General features: G+C 38.5%; 1 protein-coding gene across 9 annotated transcripts in view; it reads left to right on the top strand.

The window, feature by feature from the left end:
• The window catches only part of ARFGEF3 (ARFGEF family member 3), an 88,860-nt gene that overhangs the window by 8,209 nt on the left and 56,767 nt on the right, over nt 1-23,884 (top strand). For all 9 annotated transcript variants that reach the window (XR_015283301.1, XR_015283300.1, XR_015283299.1 and 6 more), the window contains exons 3-4: nt 5,537-5,618; nt 8,642-8,773. Coding sequence is in view for 6 of the 9 variants with exons in the window: in XM_086877463.1 (XP_086733589.1) it covers nt 5,537-5,618; nt 8,642-8,773 (214 nt within the window). In the remaining 3 variants the exon portion in view is untranslated. The remainder of the gene's footprint in view (nt 1-5,536; nt 5,619-8,641; nt 8,774-23,884) is intronic.

Genomic DNA, 23,884 nt, shown 5'->3' with positions numbered 1-23,884 from the left:
AGGGGTGGCACTGAAACTGAGAGGACTGTTTTCCTGCTAATGATGCTTTACTCTGCTCTGGTCTTTGTGTGATGCTGTGCAAGGCATGACTTTTCTTTGTTTTGAAAATGAAGGGGTGAGTGGGAATAATGAGTCTTTTCTCACATTTCCTTTATTTACATTCCATGAAAAGTAACAAAGCTGCAGGAAATTCACTAACTTTCATTTCCTTGAATGTTTGTTTGCTTAAGAAACTGAAGATACTGAAGTGCAGTGAGTATAAAATTACGTAATGCATTGCAAACATGGGGATATTTTTAGCAACCATCCCTTAGGTCTGTCAAGATTTAGCACTGAACTGCTGTGAAAGTTGAATGGCATTGCGGATTACAGCATTGACCTTCAAAATGTAACTAGTAATGACCAAAAATATACCTCATTCTCCCATTTCTTCATCTGATTTCTGTACCTCACAGCTGCAGTGGAGAAAATAAGGCAATTTGCAGGATGTCTGTGTGATAGTACCTCTGTCTCTTTTTCTGTTCACTCAGCCCTACCTTCTCCCAGCATTGTAAAACTTCTCATGATGGAAGCTTAATGCTCATAAAACACTTTATTTGTTGTTTTGTACTTAACATTTGAACCAAAAATGCTTTCACTGGACTAATCTTTAGCTTTCCTTCCAGACTTACCAAATACAGGGAGGAGAGGCTTCATGGAATAGTTTGATAAGCTTTCAAGATTGTAGGCTGAGCATGTCCTGCTTGTCACCTCATCTTCATACTCTAATTCAAATCATAATCAAACAAAGTCACCTAAAGGCTACAGATTGCTTTATGATTAAGACCTGATGAGGTTTACATGTGTCATCAAGTTCCTTAAGTGCAGAGTTTGTAAGTGACTGTGATACCTTGTGCACAAAGGGCAAGTACCTGTGGGGGTGGCTGTTCTAGGGAGAGCAATGATAACAGAGAGAGAGTACACTAGAGCTTCAGAGACTGGAAGCATCTGATTATTTTTTTAACCTTGTCTACCTTACTTTAATATTGTGTAGAATCTTTTGCTATCTCTCTTCCTCTCCTCTCAAGTAAAGGTACGCCTTGTGCTTATGGTTTGGGGTGTTTTTTTGTTCTGTTTTGCTCTCATCTTGACAACAATCTAGGAACTTTGTGTTTCTGTTAAAATCAAGATGTTATTAGCCAGTATAGCAAGGAGGCAAGTGACCTCAGAAGTGCTCTCCAGCTGAGTGACTGTGCTGAGTTACTTAATTACAACTGTATGAGTTCTGCGGTCTTGGCTGCACTGGGTTGGTTGGAAGGTTAAATTGCTCATGTTTGCCTTTCCCATGAGTAGAGCTATGCTGCTTCTGTAGTGGCAAATTCATTCATCTTAGAAAGGATATAAATAAAAAAGATTATAAATACTATTAGGTCACTTCTTTAATACCAAGCATTTTAAAATTGCAATCTCATTCAAGATTCCAGGTAGAAAAAAGAATTATTAAAGTTCTAGCTAGGAAACTGTGAAATTACATTTAGGCATTATTCTGTACTTTTTTTTCCCCTGTGTCATTAAATATCCTCTGATAAGCAACTCATATTTCCCTGCAAGGGCAGGCTTATTTAACTGTTGGATGAAGACTTTGTGTCTGGGTTTGAAAAGCAAAAGTATTGAAGGGAAGAGGGAATACATGAAAAAAAGAGGAAAAGGAAAGCAAATTTAAGGAAAAATTAAGTACTGAGTTGGATAGAACTCAGAGAGAGCTGATGTCAGCAGCTGAGGTGAGAAAATCAGATATGGAAAGAAAAGGAGCATTAAACTTAAGTCAGAGAAGAAACCTTTCCATTATAACTGGATTTAAAAAAAAGAGTTTTGTGCTCTATGGGAAGGAAAATAATGAGTTTTTTTTAAAAAATAAGATGCAAGTGGTGAGACAGAAAAATGAAAAGGTCTTCAGCTAGAAATTACAATTTCTTTAGTTATTAGTAAAGGTGGGAGCTCACCTGATAAGTGCAAATATATGAGGCAAATCTCATGATATGGGAAACATGCTTATAAGTGTCTCTATGCTTGTGAGTAACTCGAGTGAAATCCTGGCCCTGTTGATGCAAGTCAGCATTTACAGCTACATAGTTTGGCAACAGTCTCCCAATAGTGGTTTTTTTCTTTTTTTCCCAGGACCTGTAAACTGCAACACTGAGTGCTTGTTCATTCTTATGTAGCACAGTAGCAGCAACATTGTCTAATGGTACCTGATCATCTTGTAGTGGCGCAGCATCAAAATTTGTTGTTTTATTTTTGTCTTGAGAAGGAGGGTCCTAACTGGAGGGCTTCAGATTTTCTCTTTCATCCTATTGCTCTACTATGTCTCTAAGTGCTATTGATAAACTTATACTTGCATAGAGGTACAAATTTTAGTGCTGAAGGGGGCTGTTGTAATCCTCTGGTTTGATTTCCTGCATTGTGGAGGTGGGAGAACTTGCCCTCTATTTATATACTGTGGATTCCAATCCTCTCTCCAACCTGAGCTTGGCTGCAGTTCTCTTTGTAAGTGGGATGATCATATTTCTGCAGTAATCATTTCTCTAGAACACAAGAAAGGACTTAAATCTTCCTTCTTCTGGAAAAACTGTTACTTGAAAAACCATGCATTTACTCCATATTTCTTTTCCAGGTTTTAAATACTTCCATTTTGCCTAAACTTGCTGGTGGGATATTTTATCAAAGTTCTCTAAACTAGTACAGGAAAAAATATTTATGTTTCTACTTTTATATGTACACGTGTTCATATATTCAACACTAGAATTTGTTTTATGTAAATTTAATAATTCCTTTTTGTGCAAGGACAGTGTTTGCTTCTGTTTGGTTTACTTAAGGGTAGCAGCTGTGGGTACTTGCAGAATTCTGAGAATTCGTCTCTACCAATTATTTTCTCATCATGGGCCATTTTCTCATATTCTGCTTGAGTAAGTGATGCTAATAATATTACGCTGTGCTACTCTGTTCTTTCTAAGCAGCTAAGACGGAGAAAATCTTTCAATCGTTGGTTACTCTGACTAAAAAATGTCAGACTTTGGCTATGACTGTTATCCTGCCTAATAAACAATGTATCAGAAAATGGCAACAGTGGTGAATGAAATTTTTATCTGTTCTTTGACTGGGCTGTGAATTATTCTGTGGAATGCAAACTGCATGCTGATTAGGCCTTGTGCTTCTGAATTTTGCTTCCCCATGTAATTTTCAGCAGGAAGATAATGCAGAGAGCTGTCTTCTTTTTAATCTTTAATTTTCAGAAATGGGATTAAAAATAATACGATTATCACCATTTGCATGAAGGGAAAAATGCATCATTTATCATGCCCCTTTCCCGAAGTCAAGGAGGGGAAGGTGGGCTGTGAGACTGTGTTCCAGGCACTAACAACAAGGAGTTAAGATTAGGCGATTTCCTATCTTCATTACAGTTTTTATCATAAGGGTGGATTAATGAGCCATTATTCTTTTCTCACTAAATGCTTTTTTTGTCATTACAATGAGAACAGAAAGATTTTTATAACCTCTCTACTTAAAATAGTATTTTGTCTTGCTCTGACCTTTCTGGCAGTCTGTTTTGACTGACCTGCCATAGCATCTCTTTTTCCAGATCTGCAGGGAAAGAGGTAGGTTGATAGGCTGACAAGCCACAGCAAGCTTGGACAACTAGAAAGGTCATTGTAACTTAGTGTACTGAATATAAAGGCTGTGTGTGTTCTCATCACTCATTCTGCAGTTGGCAAAGTTGACAGTCTCAGAGTGGGGTAGCTCAGGAGGACTAGCCTGTGCTCTGGGAGGTACTGGCCTTGGATTATGCACTTGGTTCTGTCGCTGAGCTGTTTTGCTTGCCCTGGCAGGTAGCTTCCTCTCTTCCAAGTCAAAGGTGTTCCCTTCCTTTCATTCTCCCTCTGTGTGTTGTACTTGATGCATTTCAATCAGGGTTAAGTCAGTATTTGTACCTCAAACTGTATGTGTGTGTATGTCCACACCAGCACACAACAGTGTGGATACTTAAGAGTTACAGTGTGAAACTACTTTGTGTACTTTATGTAAATGGAGAATGTTCTTAGACATGTTTTGAACTATATTGTTGTGCATCAGCTTATTCTGAGAGCTTCACTTATGTAAAATGTCTTACATGTGTAGTACTAGAAAACCTGCATGAATTGTTCCTTAACCATACAGAACTGTGGATGGTGCAGTAAGCAGTGAAATCCTGTGGTGGGGGACTGATCAAAACAGAGTGGAATTATAAGAGGGCTGCAAGGAATAAGAGGAAATATCATTCTCTTACTTCACTGCACTCAAATCCATTGAGGTAATTCTGATCAGCATTCTCTGTTTTGCAGCCTTACTGAACTGAATTCTTAAGATGTTAGAAGGGACTGTGTTGATTTACATCATTCTCTCCTGTTCTGCCTGAGGATTATCTGTCGTGTCCTTCATGTTCTCAAGTTGTCAGATGATGCATTTAAATGGCAGGTTGAATTGAAGTGTGAAAGGTGCTCAAGCTAATCAAACATTGTAAGATATCTCTGCAGGTGTTTCATAGCCGTAGCATAGAAATGCTAAAGGCTTAATTGACTGAGTGTGTAACGAGAACAGGAAATGACACAATGGCAATTCATTTTCTCCAAGAATACAGTGGGAACACAGTCTGCAGCAACCTTAATTAGATTCTCAGTTAAACATTTTTAGCAAGGATGGGAAGTTCAGCTAATTGAATCTGTTCTAATTTCCATCCTCCTGTTTGTCATTTTTTACTCTTCTTTTTGGGACATCTATCAAAGCTCTCATTGTTCTCTGCTCGTTGCAGTATGTGATGACAGATGGCAGGCAACATGCTGATGTGCAGGGTAGCTACACATAAGCCATAGGAGCTCCCACCTGTCTTCATTATCATGAAACTGAACTGGATCCACTCCAGTGGCTTATGATTTTCTTCATTTTCCCCTCTCTTTCCAGTCTTCATCCACTTTAATGTGAGAATAAATTCAGTCTCTACTAGTAATGCCCAAAATGTTTACATGCTGTTGCAAAAATCTGTAGAAAGTCTAAAAAAATGTGGTGTTCTGCCCAGAAGAGATGCAGGTCCAAACAACGATCAGTTTTTAGCATCCTTCAGTTAGTACTATATACTGTAGTAATCTTTTTTCCTTATTTTTTTCCTATCTGTGTCTGGCTGATGGAGTGCCAGTTAATGCACAGGTATCTTGCTTTGGCACCTGTTGATCTGTTGATTTCAAATGGGAGTTCTCCTCACTTTAACAGAGGGAGTATAACAAAGTCACAATGTAAAAGCACTTAAAGGTGCTTTCTGGATTAGAGATGTGTGAAGAATGTGAATAAATATGTCAGCTTTCTTTAGAGGGTAAAAGTGCTTCACAGAATTGTGAAATTATCTTTGGCTGCTGTATGCAAACATCACCTTTCTGCAACTGATACAGCTCTTCTGGAATGTCACTTGAATAGCAATTTTAGTTGCATTTTTCCCTCTCATTTTTTTTTTTTTTTTAATTTTCCCTAGGGAGAAGTGTCTTCTTCCTCTTCAACTGGCTTTGGAATCAAAGAGCATGAAGCTGGCCCAGCAGGCTCTAGCAGGGATGCAGGTATGGCTTTAGAGTGGGAGTGTGTTGGCAGGCAGTGGGTGTCATGAAAATGTAGGCTTTTCTTTTGAAAAATACTACAGAAAAAGCATCTGTCCTTGTGTGAACCTAACAATAATGTTTACATTTCTGTTCAGAAGTTAGGATGCAAGTAAAGCTGGTGATTTTGTGGAAGCTAAAAATGTTTTGCAGATAGGTGGGAGGTCCTGGATTTTAACATTGAAATGTAGATGCACTCTTCCTTGTGGGCCCTGTGCTACTCCCAGAAAAGTTTGCCACTGCTAAGCATCTTAGAAATTAAGCTGAGACTTGTTGATTTCTTTGATTAGAAGAGAGGACAGCAGTGCTTGGAAGATCGAGAGTTTCATAGCAGATTGGGGAGCTGTGTTCTTTATATGTGGGCACTTTTCTGGGGTTTTTTGTACGCTGGAAACAGTAGAAACAGGATCTGATTTGGAAGTCTATGAAATTGCAAAAAAAAACAAAACAGAAGAGCAGCACAAGCAACAAAATTCTCTTCTGGGTTTAACAGTATAAAAACTAAAGCAATTTACTGTTCTTTTAATTGGACAAATGAGTATAAGTCAGTAAATACTTATCACTAGGGGTATGCTAGTTATGGAAAAGGCTGGCACACTGCTGGGGCATAAAATTAATTTTTCAAAAAGAATTTTTTCCCTTGGAGGGCCAGAATGAGATTGTTCTGGGAATATAAGGATGTAAGTGGATCGTTCAAATTCACTTTATCCAGCATATGAGGTGCTGGACTCTTGGTTAGAGAGTTCCCAATACTGGGGCACAGTGTGGTTGTCGAGGGAAGGGACAGGAGCATCCTGTTATGAGGAAGGGCTGAGAGCTGGGACTGTTTAGACTGGAAAAGAGGTGCCTCCAGGGCTGGGGGCAGCACAATCTCTCTGGACAATCTGTGCTTGATCACCCTTACAGTAATTTTTTTCTGGTGTTCAGAGGAAACCTTCCATGTTTCAGTTTGTGCCCAGAGCTGCTTCTCCTGTCAGTGGGCACCACTGATAAGTTCCTGTCTGTTCTCTGTGCAAACACTCTTCATATATTTATATATGGTGGTGAGATTCTCCCTGAGCTTTCTCTTCTGCAGTCTAAACAGTCCCAGTTCTTAGCCTTTTCTCATAAGAGAGATGCTTCAGTCCCTTTGTCATCTTAGCAGACCTTCCTTGGACTCTCCACGAGCTCCTTTTATCTCCCGCCCTGAACTACACATTCTTCTTTATTTGGAAAACGTCATTGTTCTCCTTGCAGATTGAGTTAAATCTCATCAGGCTGTACAGTGCTAAAACACTTGAAATTCTGGTATATGAAAAATGCTTTAAAACATTGTGACTCCTGGCTGGCAGTTCAGCTTTACCCATTCACTACTTCCTTCTCAGCAATTTGGGAGAGAGAATCAAAAAAATAAAAGTGACGGCAAAGACAAAGTTTAATAGCAAAAGCAAAGCTGCAAATGCAAGGAATTCATTCATTCATTCCCATGGAGCAGCAAGTGTTCAGCCATCTCTAGGAAAGCAGGGCTCCATGGTGTGTAACAGTTATGTTGGAAGACAAATGCTTTAACTCTGAATGTCTGTCCCCTCCACTTCCTCCTTCTTTGCCCAGCTGTTGTTGCTGAGCACTGTGTCATATGGTTTGGGATATCCCATTGGTCACATTGGGGTCAGCTGTCCCAGCTGTGTCCCCTGCCAAACTCTTCAGCACCCCCAGCCTACTTTCCTGGGGAACCAGTCTGAGAAACGGGCAGCCTTGATGCTGTGTAAGCTCTGCTCAGCAGTAGCAAAACATGGGTGTGTTATCAGAGCTGTTTTGGTCACAAAACCCTAAACACAGCACGCTTTGAGCTCCTATGAAGAAAATTAACACTATCCCAGCCAAAACCAGTACCAGCATAGAAAATAAGAAGCAGGAGTGAACTAGTGAAGTGGTTGGTTCATGCAAGGTTGAAGTTGAGGATGAGCATCAGTACAAAGAGTAATGCAGAATATAGAGAGGGAAATGGGCTGCTCAAAGTCTCTACTAGGACAGAGCAAGGTTGTGTTCCTGGGATCTAAGACAAGCTAGTTTTGCTGTGTTGTGGGATCTTCTGAGAAGATAGGAAAAGACTTGTGTGGATACATCTCTTGAAGGATGTCTGCCACTAATAGGAGACACTCATGAAGATGATTATAGACTATATGGAAGAAGCATTTCTAGTAGAACTCCAAGGAAATAGTGCCATTGACAATGTTGAGAGAATTTCTGAGATACTGGGCAAAGTAAATCTGATCAGTCTAAAATAGTCAGTCTGCATTGAATTCAGTTCAACCAACCCAATGTCAGGACAAGGAATTATGGTATCACCTCAGCTTGGGTTGGTTTCTATGTGTATTTGTGTTAGTCACTTATTAACTGTACTCTTTGTCTGAGGACTTGATTATATCCACTAATGGTCAACTCTGTATGACACAAAACACATCTTGCCAGGGATCAGAAGTGCTGCCTCCACAGCACATGTGCTCTATTGTATTGTGCTCTACACTAGTGGAGTAATTGGGATGGTAGGTGACTGTCTCCTATTGGGCAGGAGATCTGATAGCACTAGTTTAATGCCAGGATACTAGCCTGAGTGGGTTTTTTTTTATTTTTATTTTATATATTTTTTATTTTCATTGTTGTTTTGATGTTCTGAGGGGCTGCAAAGGTTCTAGTCTCTCCCAGCTTCTAAAGTACTGAGAGATTTTGCTGAGGATATTATTTGAAGTGATTTTTCAGTTACTGGTGTCTTCTTTCTTCTAGATGCTGGGGAAGTGGGATGGGCAAAGATGATACTGGAATGGTAACTGACATGACACAGATCTCCCAGTTTTGCTGTTTTTCTTATCTTTCATATTATTGGATTAACTTGAAAATTTTACACAGGAAGCCTAATCACCCTAGTAGCAAGTGCTAATAGGTTAGGTGCAGTACTTTGCAGAGGCAGTTTTTGTCTTGACATGTACATTGCCATTTTCTCTCTGCAGAAGCTGCTGTCTGATGAGAGGTTTGTATCCGTGGAAACAGACTCAGATGAGAAACAGTTGCTTAATCAGATGCTGAATGCTGTCAAAGTGACTCCTTCGCTCAATGAAGACCTGCAAGTTGAAGTGATGAAGGTTAGTGTTTCACACACATCAGTGCTTGCAACAGAGGCTGCTTGACTGAATGCTGCAGTTAGCAAATAAATTAGCTGTTGCCTTGAAAATCTTCATTTTAGGACAGTATCTGATTCCCTTTTCCTGCTGGCAGATGTCAGTTGTTTACATTTCTAATTTGTGCTTCCTTGGATTAAATAGGAGACAGTTTACATTAAGATTCAGGATACTGGTGGTTCCAGTTTTAGCAAACCTAAGCAGGACAATAAATTTCCTCCGTGGGATCAATGACTTGTAGATCTGGAAGTTTGTTATTGAGCTTTAGTGGTCATGAGGTGGGCTGTGCACACTTGTAATTTTGTACTGTGTGTGCATAGGTGCTGTGTAATTTGTTAGCTGTATTTTCTCTTTGTAAAATGCTAATGATGGAACATGATTTGTTTAGGCATCAAAATGTTCCTGGACCAGTGCATAAGGGAAATTATTGTTTTGTATTCTCTCTCACAACTTCCATCTCTAGGAATACTCTAGCATTCTCCTGTGTGCATGCTAGGAAGCTCAGCTTCCAGGAGGTACTACTGTTTTGGTGGGGAGGTCCAAAATTCCTTGCCCTGTGATTGTGTTAGTTGTATGACTTAGAAGTCACTTTTCTATATTAATACTGGCAATACCTGTATTATTTGTACAAAGCAAGATGATGGTGGACAGTTTTCAGACGCTTGGGTATAAACTGTGCTGCAGGGTTTCTTGTGCTATAGCTGAAACCATTTTGTAACAAACCTGGTGGTCCTTTTTGCATGTTCATTATACCTAGTACTGATTGATATATTTGGATTTATTCCTTGACTGTCCTTTATTTCTAAGTGCATAGATTAGTTATTTCGTTTCTTCTTTGTAACATCTTGGGTCTAACAAATTCATGTTACCCACTCTGAAATTGCTCTGTAGGAGTCCTACTCTTTTCCAGGTGGAATATGCCCCCAGTGTCAGAAGGTGCATATCCTAGGCTGAGCCTAGCAACAAAAAAAGGGAGTGGTATTTGTGCGGACTGTTATGTGTTTTATGGCAGCAGGCTTCTGCCCCAGGCTTGACTTTTGGCACCCTGATCTGCATTCCTAACCCAGCACACCTCCTTCTTGCCTCTTTTGTCCCACAGAGGGAAAGGGGAAGAGTTAAGTACTTGCAGTAGGGAACCAACAGGCCCCTCTTGGAATGCAGTAATTTTTTGCAAGCTGCTTTTTTTACATTCTTAAGTGTTACAGATTCAGAATCTGCATGCACAGTTTCTTTGAAAGCCTTAATGTACATCTGCAAGGCAAAGCCCCCATGTTAAGAAAAATGTGAACACTATTTTGCTACAGTTCTGAGAAGATATCTTCTCAAGTTGTCTTGACATGTGAGAAGCAAAAATAATTTCAAAATATCAAACCACAGAAAACCCAAGCCAAAACCATGTATTTATGTATGCATTTTTAATTTTTTTTTTAATTAGAAAAACATATTCAGTTCCAGTTTAAGTGCAAAAGAGAAAAGAGAACACAGTCTTAATTTCACTGAGTGAAATTCTGATGTGCAAATCCTTTTGTGGGCAAAATACGTGTATGGTAAAAATCAGGCTACAACTTCAATTTTGCTGAGGACAAAGCAAAATTCTATTTTGATTTAAATATTTCAAGAGACCAGAGGACCATAACATATTGTGATCAGGACAGTTAAAACTCAGAGGCATTAGATCTGAGCCTTGCCTGACAGCCAAATCAAGCAGACATGTCTTCAGATTGTAGCCTGAAGGTTACAGATACCATTGCAACAGTGAAAATGTTGTTAGCTGACCCAAGCCTGATGAATGGCTAAAGCCTTTGTAGGGGAAGGAGGGAGATTTCTAGCAGCTGGTCTCAGCAATGTGTTTATGTCCCTGAGTCTGCTAAAATGTGTCCTCAAAACAGCTTATGATTGTACATTAGACTGTGTTATTCCATCTGGAAGGGACAAAATATGTCTTTATCTAGTGCAGATAGATATTAGACACTCCTGAGTGTGAGCAGGTTTGTGTGAAGTTGTGTCAGCTGTGGTGCCAGCCTGGTTCTTTGTGACTCGCAGCACAGTTGCACCACAGTGCACCAATACTCACAGGTATTAAGAATTCAACCATCAAAGATTACACAAAAGCTTTTAGTCATGTAAAATCAGTGTGAAAGTAGACATGCAGGACTACAGAATTCACTGTAACTTGCTGGCATGTAACCTCCTAAATCAGTTAAATTGTTTGTTTTTAGTTTTTTTTTTTTTAAATCCTATCCAAAATATCTCCTGCTGTTCCCAAGAAGTTTACCAGAAATTCACACTTCACATACTATAAAAAAAAAGTCTTGGATATTTATGTTAATGATTTGTTGTGACTCACCTGTGTTACAGATGGAAGTGTGAAGGGATCTGTGAGGGGAGCATTCTGTAAAGATGCTTTTTACATTCAGATGACTGCGTGTTGGAATTGGCAGTGAAAGGAAGAACACAGGAAAGACATGCAAGCGCAATTAGTTGCCTTCTTCACACACTTTTGGAGCATGTCAAGTATTGTGAAGGGCCATCCTTAGACAGGAATGGTATGAGTAGCTGTAATGGTTGCTGTAAATAAATGGAGAGGAGTGCTACCTGGATCTCTTCTAGAACTGAAAAAAGCAAACAGCTGGGGCCTCTGGTGTGAAAATGGAAAGGCACTGACTAATTTATGGCTAGGTACCAAATCCTCCTGATTTTTAAGGGTGAATGTAATGAAATGCTCTGCAGATTGCCAGATTGGAGGATCACAAAACCAGCACTCTGATAGCATTCAGACTTAAAGTCCAGGGCTGGGGACTGTGCAGGAGTGCATTCTGGGCAGCACTCAGGGAAGATTTACACTGCCCAAATGCAACTGTCAAGATGAACTCAAAGCCTTCCCCTGTTACATTATTTCTCTCTTCTGTGCCAGGTGAAGCATCTCTTACCTTTGCATAAACTTGGCTTGACTCTCTGCTTCTTCTGAATACCAGTTGGGGGTTGTGCCTTTCTCTTTAGGTTTTTCCATGTAGAGTCATTGTATGGGGTAATTCCTCCCTTGAATTTCCAGAATAGAAGTAATACTCTGAAGTCCTTGTTTACTTGCAGGACACCCTTATAATTGCTAAGCACTGGGTAATTCTTACACCAACAACACTTTTATGCCCAAAAAAGGCAGTGATCTTTTCAGTGAGGATCTTTTCAGTTTCTCTTTGACATGAATAGGCACGAATAACAAACACAGGTGTACTAAATGGATTTGATTTCCTACATATCAAAGCAAGCTGTCTGGTTGTATAAATTTTGCATTCAGAATTGTATGTTATTTAACTGCTAAGCCAAGTATTTCTTTAGAATATCTTAATTACTACCCACTCTGTGTATTCTCTGTATCTCTGATGTATTTTATGGTAGAGATTTATTAGTGTTTTCACACCAGGGACTAAAGTGAGGTTATTTAGGTGCTTTAATTTATATTAAAAGATACTGAGAAATCAGATAATTCAGAAAGTGTGGCTAGAGGGAATAGTGCATCTGACACAAGGCCACTTTAGCATTCATCTTTGCTTATGCCATCTTTGTTGCTATAAGACTAAAAATCCTTCAAATATGTGTGTTACCAGTTTGTGTTTTACTATGTTCAACTGGCTGTATCAGTGGAAAGGAAAAATCACACAATCATACTTGCTGATAATTTTGTTATACATCACTAACTTCGGTTTCAAACAGAATAATTACATATTTATACTTTTATATTTTCTTTAGAATATTCATGTAGGAAGAGACATATTGATTGCTAATCAAATGCAACATTTTATCAGTGAGATACCAAAGTGACTCACTGCTCTATTTCTACAGCTGCATAGAAAAAATCAGGGAGACAGTAGTTTAGCATTTTCCTTGGATGAACATGATCATGCAGTGGGGCTGGCTCAGAAGAGGGAAAAATTTTGTTGTGTGACATGGTGCCATGTTGCAATTGAGGGAAATGCAAGGGTGTATCTCCCATTGAGGGGTGGGGCCATTTTGATGACATTAAGCACTGGAGTAACAAGCCATAGATGGTCTGCAGCAGAAAGAGTACATGTTCTGGACTGAAGATTAATACTCACTTTTGAGTTCAGTTGTGGACTCAGGAGATCCTGATTTTTTTTTCCTCCCTGGCTTGATGCTTTTAAATTTTGCCTTCAGAGGTTTTTAAAATGGCTGAAGTACTTCTACTTTGTGTTGTTAGACCTTTGCTTGGAGGAATACATATAGTATTGACAAAAGCACCGTCAAATATTGTCAGTTCAGTACTGGAAAAGGAAACTTGGAATCTAATCTATAGCTGAACCTCTGGATTTCAGTCACTTCAAACCTCAGCAATTCTGTGATTTTTACTTTCTTGCTTTGAGTTTTTTGGTAATTTTTCATCACTAGCCCTGACCCTAAAATGCTGTCCCTACAGGAAAGGCTCCTGGAAGAGGAGAGGAAGAATTAGGAATTAGGAAGATTTAGGCTTTGAATGTAACTGTGGCACCCAAGCAGCTCAAATCAAATATTGAAGAAGTGGGAAGTAGGGAAGGAATCCTAAACAGCAGGGACACTTGGGGTTTTTTCTTTCTTTTTTTCTTTTTCATTTATTCTTATGCATGTTATAGTCACTTTCATTTATGAGTTGACCACCTTCTTAATAATGCAGTACTTCTATCTGACTGTAATAACATTATTTTCAGATAACAAAAAATGAAGAATTTATTCATTTATTTGCCTTTTTGCAAACATTTTTCAATATCCCTTGCAATATAAATTGCAGTCCAGTCATCTTCTAAGCAGAGACAGACTATGCTTCAAATAAAGTAAAAATAAAAATAATTAGTCAACTTCAGTTGAAAGCTTTAATTCAGAACTGGCTTAAAATTTATATTAATTAGAAAATTTTAAATGCTGAAAATTTATAGTTTTGCCTGAATGTGTATTAGTGTTTGTAATAGTGGTGCCTGGTATGATTTGGAAATTATTAGATGGGTCCTCACACAGGGGCAAGTTCTCCAGGTAAACCTGATACAACAGTAATATAATGGGTACTGAAGTAAGAAAGTTGCTCCTAGGACAAAGGTGTGATTGATCATGTAAAATTTCCCTTTCTACTGCATCCTCTTCTTTTCTTTAGTCACAGAGACAGCCTTGTCATATAATTTAGTGCATTTCAGTTCAGTCTGTGTCCAGATTTCCTGGGAAATATAGAGCTTGCAGGACAGAAATTTTCAAGCAAGAAAGAGAATAATGACCTCTTGTGAAAGAAAATCAGTTTTTAGATTTGATATTTTTCCGAATGCTTTTTCTTTATTTCACTGTTGTAATTAATGATAATATGCTGGATATGCTATGAATATTTACTGTTTCTGTCAGTGAAGATTCCAAGCTTTGTTTCTTATTACATCTAAGAAGACTTCACACAGCTGAGTTGCAGCTACCTTACTTGTGATGGTTTTTGAATAGACTTGAGGATTGCTTTAAAACCAAAAAATAATCTTCCTGAGTGGCTTTAGTAGGATCACTCTTCTAGTTCCCATTATTTACCTATCATCCATGGTGAACAGCAGTTTCATTTAGGAAAGATTAATTTATTCCCAGTGAGTCCAGCTTGCATTTGTTTGTGGATTAGGTGTATTTCTTGCTGATGGGCAAATTTTTTATTATTTTTCTTCTGTAGGCTTTCAGTGAGGAGTCAGCCAGAAATCTTTCAACTGTGAATGCGTTTTAATGAACCCTTGTTAAATCTGCTGTGTCAAGGCAATCTTTCCTCTTTGTCTTTTCACTGATCCATTAATTAATACTGCATTTGAGAGCTCTCCAGTAATAACAGTAGAGAGCTCTCTTTGTGATTTCAGTTTTCATTTTGGATATATTCGGAACTGAAGCCTGACTTAGAGTTCTGTGGTAAAACTTAGTTTGTGTAAGGACAGACTGTCTTTAGGTGAGTATTAGCAATTGTTCTTTCCAAGATTGTTACCATAATGCTGTAAGGGTGCAAAGTGTTTCTTTGAGTGCTAAGAGTCATCTCCTCATTTTTATAGTTACTTGTGAAGGTCACTATTGAAAGTCTAGAAGGAGTCAGAGAAAGTTTAGAGACAATTTTTTTTTTTTGGTCTTAGTTTTTATAACAATTGTAGTTGACCTGTTTTAGCATCTGTACAACCATGTTGTTACAGGTTCAGGGAGGTAGTCCTGATCTGGTGCAAATATTGAATGAAGCTGGGCTGTGCTTCACCAACCAAGCAAAACTTACAGTTAATTATTTCAGAAAACCTGTCAGGAACTTAGTTGCTGCTGAGTAGGTCTTTGGCCCTCCAAGACAAAGAACAACTTATGTGTCTGAAAAGTGGCTCCAAAGCATTTGATCCAAAATGTTGACATAATTATACAATCCTAGTCTCCATAGATGATTATATTCTACACCATTTTCTTGAATATTAATAAATGAGTTTTATAAGCTTATAAGCTCTCACAGATACATGTCTTCACATTCTTTTAAGATTAATGTTTATGAAATCTGTGGTTATGCCTAGTAGAATATAATTTACAACTGTTCTGCTTTGTCTTGGACTGTAATATCAAATGGAGGGCTAAAACAACTTCTATTTAAAGGTATATGTAAACTGTGATATTCCCTGCATCTATATAATAGTTTTATATAGAAATAAAGACAGTGATTTCAATGCCTATTAAAAAGAAGAATTCATTGGTGCAACAGTAAAAGTATAATTTCTCAGTGGTGATGGAGAGGAGATGTGGATGCTATCTCTGAAACAGAGAGCCTGTAGAAATTACAGGCCACATAGCTTTCTCAGTCCAGCCTGAGAAAGTAGCCTGGAAATTTATAAGGAGGATTTAAAACAATCCTCAGAGACGGAAAACAGCCTTGCAGGTGCTGTTTGTCTGTCCCTTGTTTTCTTTGCAGGAGAAGGTTGAGGGGTGTGTGCCCCACTGAGCAATGATGGTAATGTAGTAGTTTGCTAACCAATAAGAGTTTCCTTTCTCTACTTTCCACGTATCAGTCTATAAAACAGACCTGAAGTAATAAACTAGAGAAATTCTCCTAATCGACTCCATGAGAATCTGTGTCGCTTCTTCTCGCTGCTCCTAATAGAGCGACAAGGAGAGACTGTCATTATCAGGAAAGGAAACAGCAACCCAATTGGTGATACTTGTTGTTGATCTATGCATTTTAATTAATACAGAATTTGGGAACAAAAACCTGTTTTTTCCTCTCAGTATATTTCATGCACTGCCTTTTTGCAAACATTTTTCAGCATCCCTTGCAAATTGCAGCCCAGTCATCCTCTGAGCAGAGACAGACTATGCTTCAAATAAAGTAAAAATAAAAACAATTATTCAACTTCAGTTGAAAGCTTTAATTCAGAACTGGATTAAAATTTATATTAATCAGAAAATTAAATTTTAAATGCTGAAAATTTATAGAACAAAGTTTTGCCTGAATGTGCATTAGTTGTAATAGTGGTGCCTGGTATGAGCTGTCATAATCAATGACACTTTTGTCCAATCGATAATTTTGTCCAATCCATAAGGTGTGTTAGCATCTGCTCTTTTAAAGAGGGGATTCTGTAAAGACTTGCACAGTATCATGCCAATTAGATTTTTTTCTAAGATCAGTCCTGCTGAGAAATGCTATATAGAGTTCCTAGTGTGTAACCTTTTCATAAGTTAAAGTTTTGTAATCTAGGCCAACTACAAATCCAGACCCTCTTGGGTTTGCTTGTCTCATTTTGCTTCTTTCTGGTTATTTTTGAAAGTAATTTTATTCATGTGCTTAGTTATAAGTAACCAGGTTAATTCCAATGGATTGAATGACCTACGTTATGTGCTTCAAGATAAGCTCATCCTTTTCTGAGTTAATTAGAACTATAGTAAATGCCTAGTACTGTGATTAAAGGACTCTCCTGGTTCTTAGGAGCCTGGTCGTTGTAGCCAAAACCAGTCTTGAATTAAAAGCAGAGCTTTCTTCTAGAGGAATCCAAAAGAATGAAGTGTTAATGGCCTGAATGTGACCAAAAGGATGCTGGATGATAACTGCCTAAACCAGTCAATAGTGAATGCAGTATTTCCATAATGAAACCTGTTTCCAGGAACAATGGCTTTTCCTTACTACTTTTCTGTGTTTGAATTCTATTCCTGAACAACCTCTGTGGGTTTGGTCAGATGAGTAATTTCAAAAATCTAAGCAGAGGGTTGTCAGCTTAAAAGATTTGCAGGATAGAAAAGTAGGCTTAATTTCTTGCCTGAAGAAATTCTAGTGCAAAAATTTTAGCTGTCTCAGAGCTGTGAGGTTATGAAGGTGTTTTCAGATTGAGAACATGCTCATTCTGTCACATTGGAACTGTCACATTTGGTGTGGCATAATCAAAATCATTGGCATCAGCCAAAAAAAGTACCTAGTCCCTAGCTCTGTAAAGTGTAATTTCACACCTATCCAGTGTGGAAGTACAAGTTCTTACAGACTTTTTTTAGTCTGACACGTACACCAAGAACCTGGAGTTCACTTAACCACTAAGAAAATGAATTGCAAAGACATTGTGTGATCAGAACCCCAAATTTAGGAACCCTTTAACTTTCACATATGGCCTTTTAGTCTTTTGCCTGCTGCCAGACATTAATGCTTACTGGTGGTGATAGTTCCAAGTTCTGCCAGCCAAAGTGGCCACACAACAGTGGCACAAAAGGGTCACTTGCCATAGCTTTTGTGTGCAATTATACCCATATTGCAGGTGTGCCACAGCTGTGCACAGATGCACCCAGTTTAGACCTTCTCTGCTTATGTGCATCCCATGATCAGGGCCAGTGCTGCCATAGCTGTTAACACCATCGGGTCCTGGGGGCAGCTGAGGAGAGAACTTGTGTCCCAATAAGCTGCTCTGACACTGCCAGCCAGCTCCTTGGGTCCTCTACCGTGGAGCTCCTTACGTCTCTTGAAAGAGAGGAAAGAGACAGAAACTGTGTGTGACAGCAGTTGGTGATACAACCACCAAACCAGCTTACCTGGCTTTTTAATATTTTCCTAGATGCAGGTCAGGATATGGTCTGGGATAGGATAAAATCCTCTGGCAGGCCAGAGAGTCTGTGGGACACCACTTCTTAGGTTGTCTTCGTGCTAACTTATGCCAATTAATCTAGTGATTTGAAACAGTAATTTTAAATCAGCTGTTATAAAGTACATTGCCATGCAGAACATTTCCCTGTTACACTTTTTCATTATCTGAGAGCAAGGGAGCTATCTTCCCTCTCCCCTGCCCAAAAAATTCTCTTGTTGTCAAGAATAAATGTCAGAATTTTCCACCCAGGGGAGACACACGTTCTTTTTTTCCTTGACAGCTCTGGCTCTACTTACATCCATGTGTTGACAGCCTTTTGAATCACTTTGGTAGTTGATGCATGAAACTTCATTTTTATTTGAAACTCTTTAAGCTTTTTGTTGGTGTTTTCCAGTTTGGTAATTTTTCTTTTTCACTTTTGTTTTACTCAGATTTGTATACTAAAATAGGATGTAACCTGTAAAGGGGTGTCATGGGGTAGCTTTACCTTTAAGACAGCTTGGAGGGAGAGGAAGTTGAAGCTGCTGGTGGATGATGGGAGTTTTTCCCTCCTGACCAATTATCGGTCATTTTCAAGAATTGACAGCAGATCTGACCATTAAAAAGTGAATTCAACTTGTAAACACCCCCTTAAGAAGTACAGACAGAATTCTCTTGCTCTCTTTGGTTTCCGGCTTCGGACAAGGTAGCAGGCTCTGTCTCGGCCTCCTTCCCCCCCCTCTCCAGGCCTACAAGGCCGCGGGGTGGAGGGGGGGGAGGGGGAAGAGAAGCAGCGCTGGCCAGCCGAGCTTGGTTTTCAGTTTTTGCTGCTAGACTGAAACTTAACACCATGAACTCTTGCAGTTTTCTTAAAGCTTTTAATTCTTTTACTACCTGGATAAACATACAGATTACTCCTTTTCTCAGAAAGACAGAGAGAGAGACAATCAACATAGAGGAGACATCATAGAACCACCAAAAACAGTGAAGAAAAGAGTTAAGTTTAAATAAGAAAGAGAGAATAAGGAGATGCTTTACAGCTGAAATATCTTTCTGTTAAAGCTATGGAGATGGACAATAATAGTATAAAAAGACTCCTTTAATTCATGATAAGAGTATTAAGAAGAATGAGATATTCAAAGTGTAACTTTTGAGCAGAAGAGAGACAGAGAGAGTGCTTGTGATACTGTGAGTTGCTGGAATTGAGTTGAGTGAAGATTTTGAAGCTTTGGGGGCAAAGAGAAAACTGTTTTCCAGGAAGGCTCACAGAGACAAATGAAGAAGACTTCTGCCTTTGAATAACTTATCCTTAAAAATAAGATTCCTAAACTCTGTGACCCATACACACCTTGGAGATGTGAAATGGGAGGAGAAGATCTAATGACAGATTTCCGGGCAGCTGGCATTAGAGAAATAGAAAACTATGATGAAAAATAGTTTTCTAGTGAGAAACTCCGTAAGCTAACAGAAAGAGACTTCTGTTTCTCTACAAAGACTGATGAAAGACTATAGCAAGAATTAAGACTGTTTTTAACCACCAAAGTCCTAAAGTTATTTGTCTCTATGTTGTCATGTGTACAGAGAAATAATTAAGATGTAGAAGATAAGGGGGTTTTCTGAAAGTTTATTCTGGTATTCTCATTCTTGTAGTTTGTTAATAAACTGTCTTTATTCCTTTTAAGTCTTAAGCCTGTTTTGCTCTTGTTTTAATCCATATCTCACAACAAAAAAATAAGTAGTTTTTTAGTTACTGGTTTAAAACCACGACAAGGGGGAAATGTCATCCTACTACTGATATTCAGCCTTTTTCTTTATTTTTCCCTGCCTTTAATTGTTAAAATTCTGAAGATAAAACCCCCTGTCAGAGTGTTGACAAAAACTGTTAAGTATCTATTAAGCTTTGAATAATTTCTTTCCCTTCTACAACTGGACTACATAAGCAGAAGTTTCACTTGGTTTCATACCACCAAAAAATAGTGTTCAGCAGCAGTTCTGTTTTAATCCAGGGGACTAAATGGGCATTGTCTTCTCGGTGCACTCAGCACGTCATTCCTGACGATGTGTGAGGTTCTCCTGTACCAGATATAGTCCTTATATCGGAAGCCCTGGTGCATTCATAATGCTGAGCAGCATTTATGGGTTTACTAATTCACAGCAGACACTCTCCTCTCTTTCCATAATTAAAATCTGCTGTTTGGTACAGTGACACATGGTGACACAGCATACATGACTTCATTAATGCCTTTGTTTCTCTTGCCCTCGTTTTCCTTCAAGGCCAAAGAGTGCAACATGAGCAGGTTAACAGTTATCCTGACAAATAGGAGGACACCTCCTGTCCAAACTATATTGCAGAAATAACTGGATGACTTTAAATGTCAAACTACTGAATGAAGTAAAAGGCTGTCCTTCCTGTCAGGGTTTTCCTCCAAGGAGCAGGATATGAGAATCATCTGACACACATTGCATCCAAGTTTACAAGCTTGCAAGTAAAGTCAGGAAAGGCTTCTTTTACAAGTCCCACAAAGGGATTAGAGGTAGCTGCAAAACTGTTTTGTTTGTAAATTGTAGTTTTGAACCTTTTCTCTCTTTCTTGGAGGTACTGCGTGCTTTCTTACACACTATTTATTTGATGTGCCTCCAGCATAAGCTCTTCAATGTGAGAATTGCTGTGTACTACAGATATGTACTAAGCACTTAAGGAATTTGGCTAGCAATGCTAGGCAGCCTTAAAATCTAAAATAGTTTCGTCTTTTTTCCTCTTCAAGAGGTCACAGAATAGTTTGGGTTGAAAAGGACCTTTAAGTTCATCTAGTTCCAATGTCCCTGCCATGGACAGGGACACCAGGTTGTTCAAAGCCCCATCCAACCTGGCCTGGAATACTCTCTCTTAAAGTATAGAATCACAGAATGGGTAAGGTTAGAAAGGGAGCACAGAGGTCATCTGGTCCAATCTGGTCCAACCAGAAGCAGAGTTTTTTGGGTTTTTTTTCTACTCATTGTAAAACCAACCATGTGTGTGCTCTTATACTACATTTGGGACTGTATCCTGGGACTCCAGGAAGTAGGAATTATATTTCTTGTTCCATGATGGTTAGAACTTCAACAGTAATTAAAACAAATACTTTCATTATGAATAAACCATTTATGGAAATGTGATCTCATCAGGCATTTGCAAGATAATGCAAGCCAATTAAAAAATCCTGCAAGTTATGTGACTTTGAAACTATCTCTACAGTCATATAAGTTTCTTCTTTAAAACAAAACCAAAAAAAAAACCCAAAATGGTTTTTAGAGTCCATACATTTTCAATTTTGTTTTTTACTGGAATTGCTTTCTAGTTATTAGGAATTGCTTTCTAGTTTTGTTTTTGCTTTGCCTACCAGTGTTTGCAAAAACATATCATTGCCCAAGAAAGCCTCCATCATTTCTTTAATGTTTTAAAGTACAGATTGTTTGAATTAGTGTCATGAGTAGTTAGGCACTCTATGGGGTTATCCTGTCTGGAGACTCAATGTATTCAGTGGATCTGAATGATTAAGTTTGGTTTTGTTTAGTTGATTTTAATCCCATTTTTCATCCAGTAATTTAAAAGAGGAGCCTGCTGTCTTCCTGTTTGTTCCACATAAATGGGAAAACATGCAAGTTAAGTGTTTGGATCATTGCCAAGACTGCAAATGAGGCCTGCAGCAGTGCTGATGGAAATCATAGCTGAGAGCAGTCTTGTGTATTGGTCAGAGATGGCGTTTCAGAACTTACAAATGATTTGTGAGGGAAAGTGGTAGCAGTGGAGCAAGCCAAGAATAGACTGGCTGATCATCTGTGCTTCTGTCATTTGACTGCATCAGTTTGTATGCCCTTTCTCTAGCTCGTGGGCTCCCAGATCTTATTTATTACAAAGAATAGCAGTCAAAACTTAGCAGTCTTTTTGCTGAAATTCTCTATTGCTTCATAGCAAAGTTTTAATCTTCACTTCCTTACTGAGCTTGATCTCTGATGTTTTTATCACTCACATGTTACATGCAGGGTTTTGTCATTCGTGACAGAAAGGAATATATTTATATATGTGTGTGTGTATATATGGACTAACTTTTCACAGGTCAGATCCATAAAAGAGGGAAATTTAAAAAAAATAAAAAAAAAAATAAAAAGAGGGGGAAGAAAGAGATTTTGAAGAGCAAAGGCTTAAGAGAGTTTCTGAACTGGTGTGTGCTTCCATGAATTGTAGTGTATTGGCATCCAGGTTTTGACTTGTGGACAGCATTAGGTAGTAACACATCTTAACAAATCCAAGATGGGATGAAAGCAGAAAATCACATGAAGTAAATAAGGTTTAACAAGTAGGGAAAATCAGGACACACAAACCACTGAATAGGATTAGTCATGGATGTCCATCGTGGTTCTTAGTGTGATAAGAAGAGATTTGTCAGAGGGAGGTAACACTTGTCTGTCTCTGGGTTTAGGAAGTGTGTTCTACACCTGTGTTTTACCTAGCAGTGTTTGGGACGTACAGATCCGTTTTGCCTTAAGTACTAAATATATATTTTTAGCGAGCTGCTGAGCTCTCACAGCTATTAGAAACATCAATAAAATTTCAGGGTAATTAATAGTTGAGAAAGAGAGGCCCCACAGCTGACTGTGAGGCTGGCCAGTAGTTTAGAATCCAGTTACTGCTAAACAAAATTGTTTGGCCTCAGAGTTTTAAATTTTGCACATATAGACTGATCAGCAGATAGAAATACCAGCCCTTATAACTTATGTACTTATTAGCCAAATGAGATTATTAAGAGTTTTTATCATTTACTGTTTACTTTTCTGTTATTCTGTAGAATTTGCTCTGTGGACAGGAAGAGAGGTACCACAGTTCCTTTTCACTGGCACTTTTGCATGTACCAGTCAATGTTATGGATTGCAGAGAAATTTGTGGAGTTCCTATCAAGACATACAAAGTACAGCGTTCTTAATAGTTTGTGGTTAGAATTAGATTGCTTTCTCTGGCAAGTTCAAGTGCTCTGTAGCTTGTATCTCTCCTTGTAATATTGAGGTGGGCTGTATAACACTTTTAAGAAAATCTATTTGGTCCATTTCAAAGAAAAGAGAAACCACAAAGAAGGAATTTGGCTCATAAACTTTGCTTTGCTCGAAAGATAAATGCAAAATATCTAAAAAAGAGTTTCTAGTGCAGGACTACTGTAATTTGTAAGGGTTTTTTTGCCCTTTTTTGTTGTCACTACCTCTAGTATTTACCCACATTATTCAGCTTCTATTCATGAAGGATTGAGAATCAAGTCAAGATAACATTTACAGAAAAGTTGTGCCTGTAAAATTGTCATTATATAATGGTTTACTTAGAACACTTTTTGTAGTAAAATCATCTTCTGTAAGAACAGGATCAAGCTCTTTATTGGTTTTTTATTTATGAAACAAAAGTGGAAACAAACAAACAGAAAACCCTACAACCTTGGAGTAAGGTGTGACATCCTGTAGTGAAATACAAGTTTTCTGCTAAGAAAAACATTTGTAGAGGTGCAGTGCATTTTGGCGTATAGAAACTTTTTGGTATGACTCTCAAAATGCAAAACAGTTTATTTATATCCTCCTTCAGGAAAATGTGGACATTTCGTCTGTCTGTGGACAGACTCTTCTGTACTTTGCTTCTAGTTAACAGCCACTAATGTTATCTGCCCCAAATTTCCTTGTGAGCAGAGAACAGTAGTTCTGAGTAGGGCTGCAAAGTTGTAGCGACCAATACATTAGTGTTAATGGGTTTGATATTTGCTGGTATAATTATCCCAAGGAGCTCATACTATTTCAGACCAAGGCAAACATAAATTCTGGTACTGGGAAATTTTTTGCTTTGAAGGAGAGAGAACAGTAGCTGAGACTCTGTCTTCTGTGAGGCAGAAGAGATTGGAAAGGAAGACAGGAGAGAGGGAAGACATCTTCAGACACAAAAGGCATCACACCCCACAGCACCTCTCACCGCATTGCCTCACTCACCCATTTGTCCCGGTGGTTCACA

This window comes from Cyanistes caeruleus, chromosome 2 (genome assembly GCF_971803275.1).
Source record: "Cyanistes caeruleus chromosome 2, bCyaCae1.hap1.1, whole genome shotgun sequence".
In the NCBI taxonomy this organism is placed as follows: Eukaryota; Metazoa; Chordata; class Aves; order Passeriformes; family Paridae; genus Cyanistes; species Cyanistes caeruleus.
This window is presented reverse-complemented; position numbering and strand designations above follow the sequence as displayed.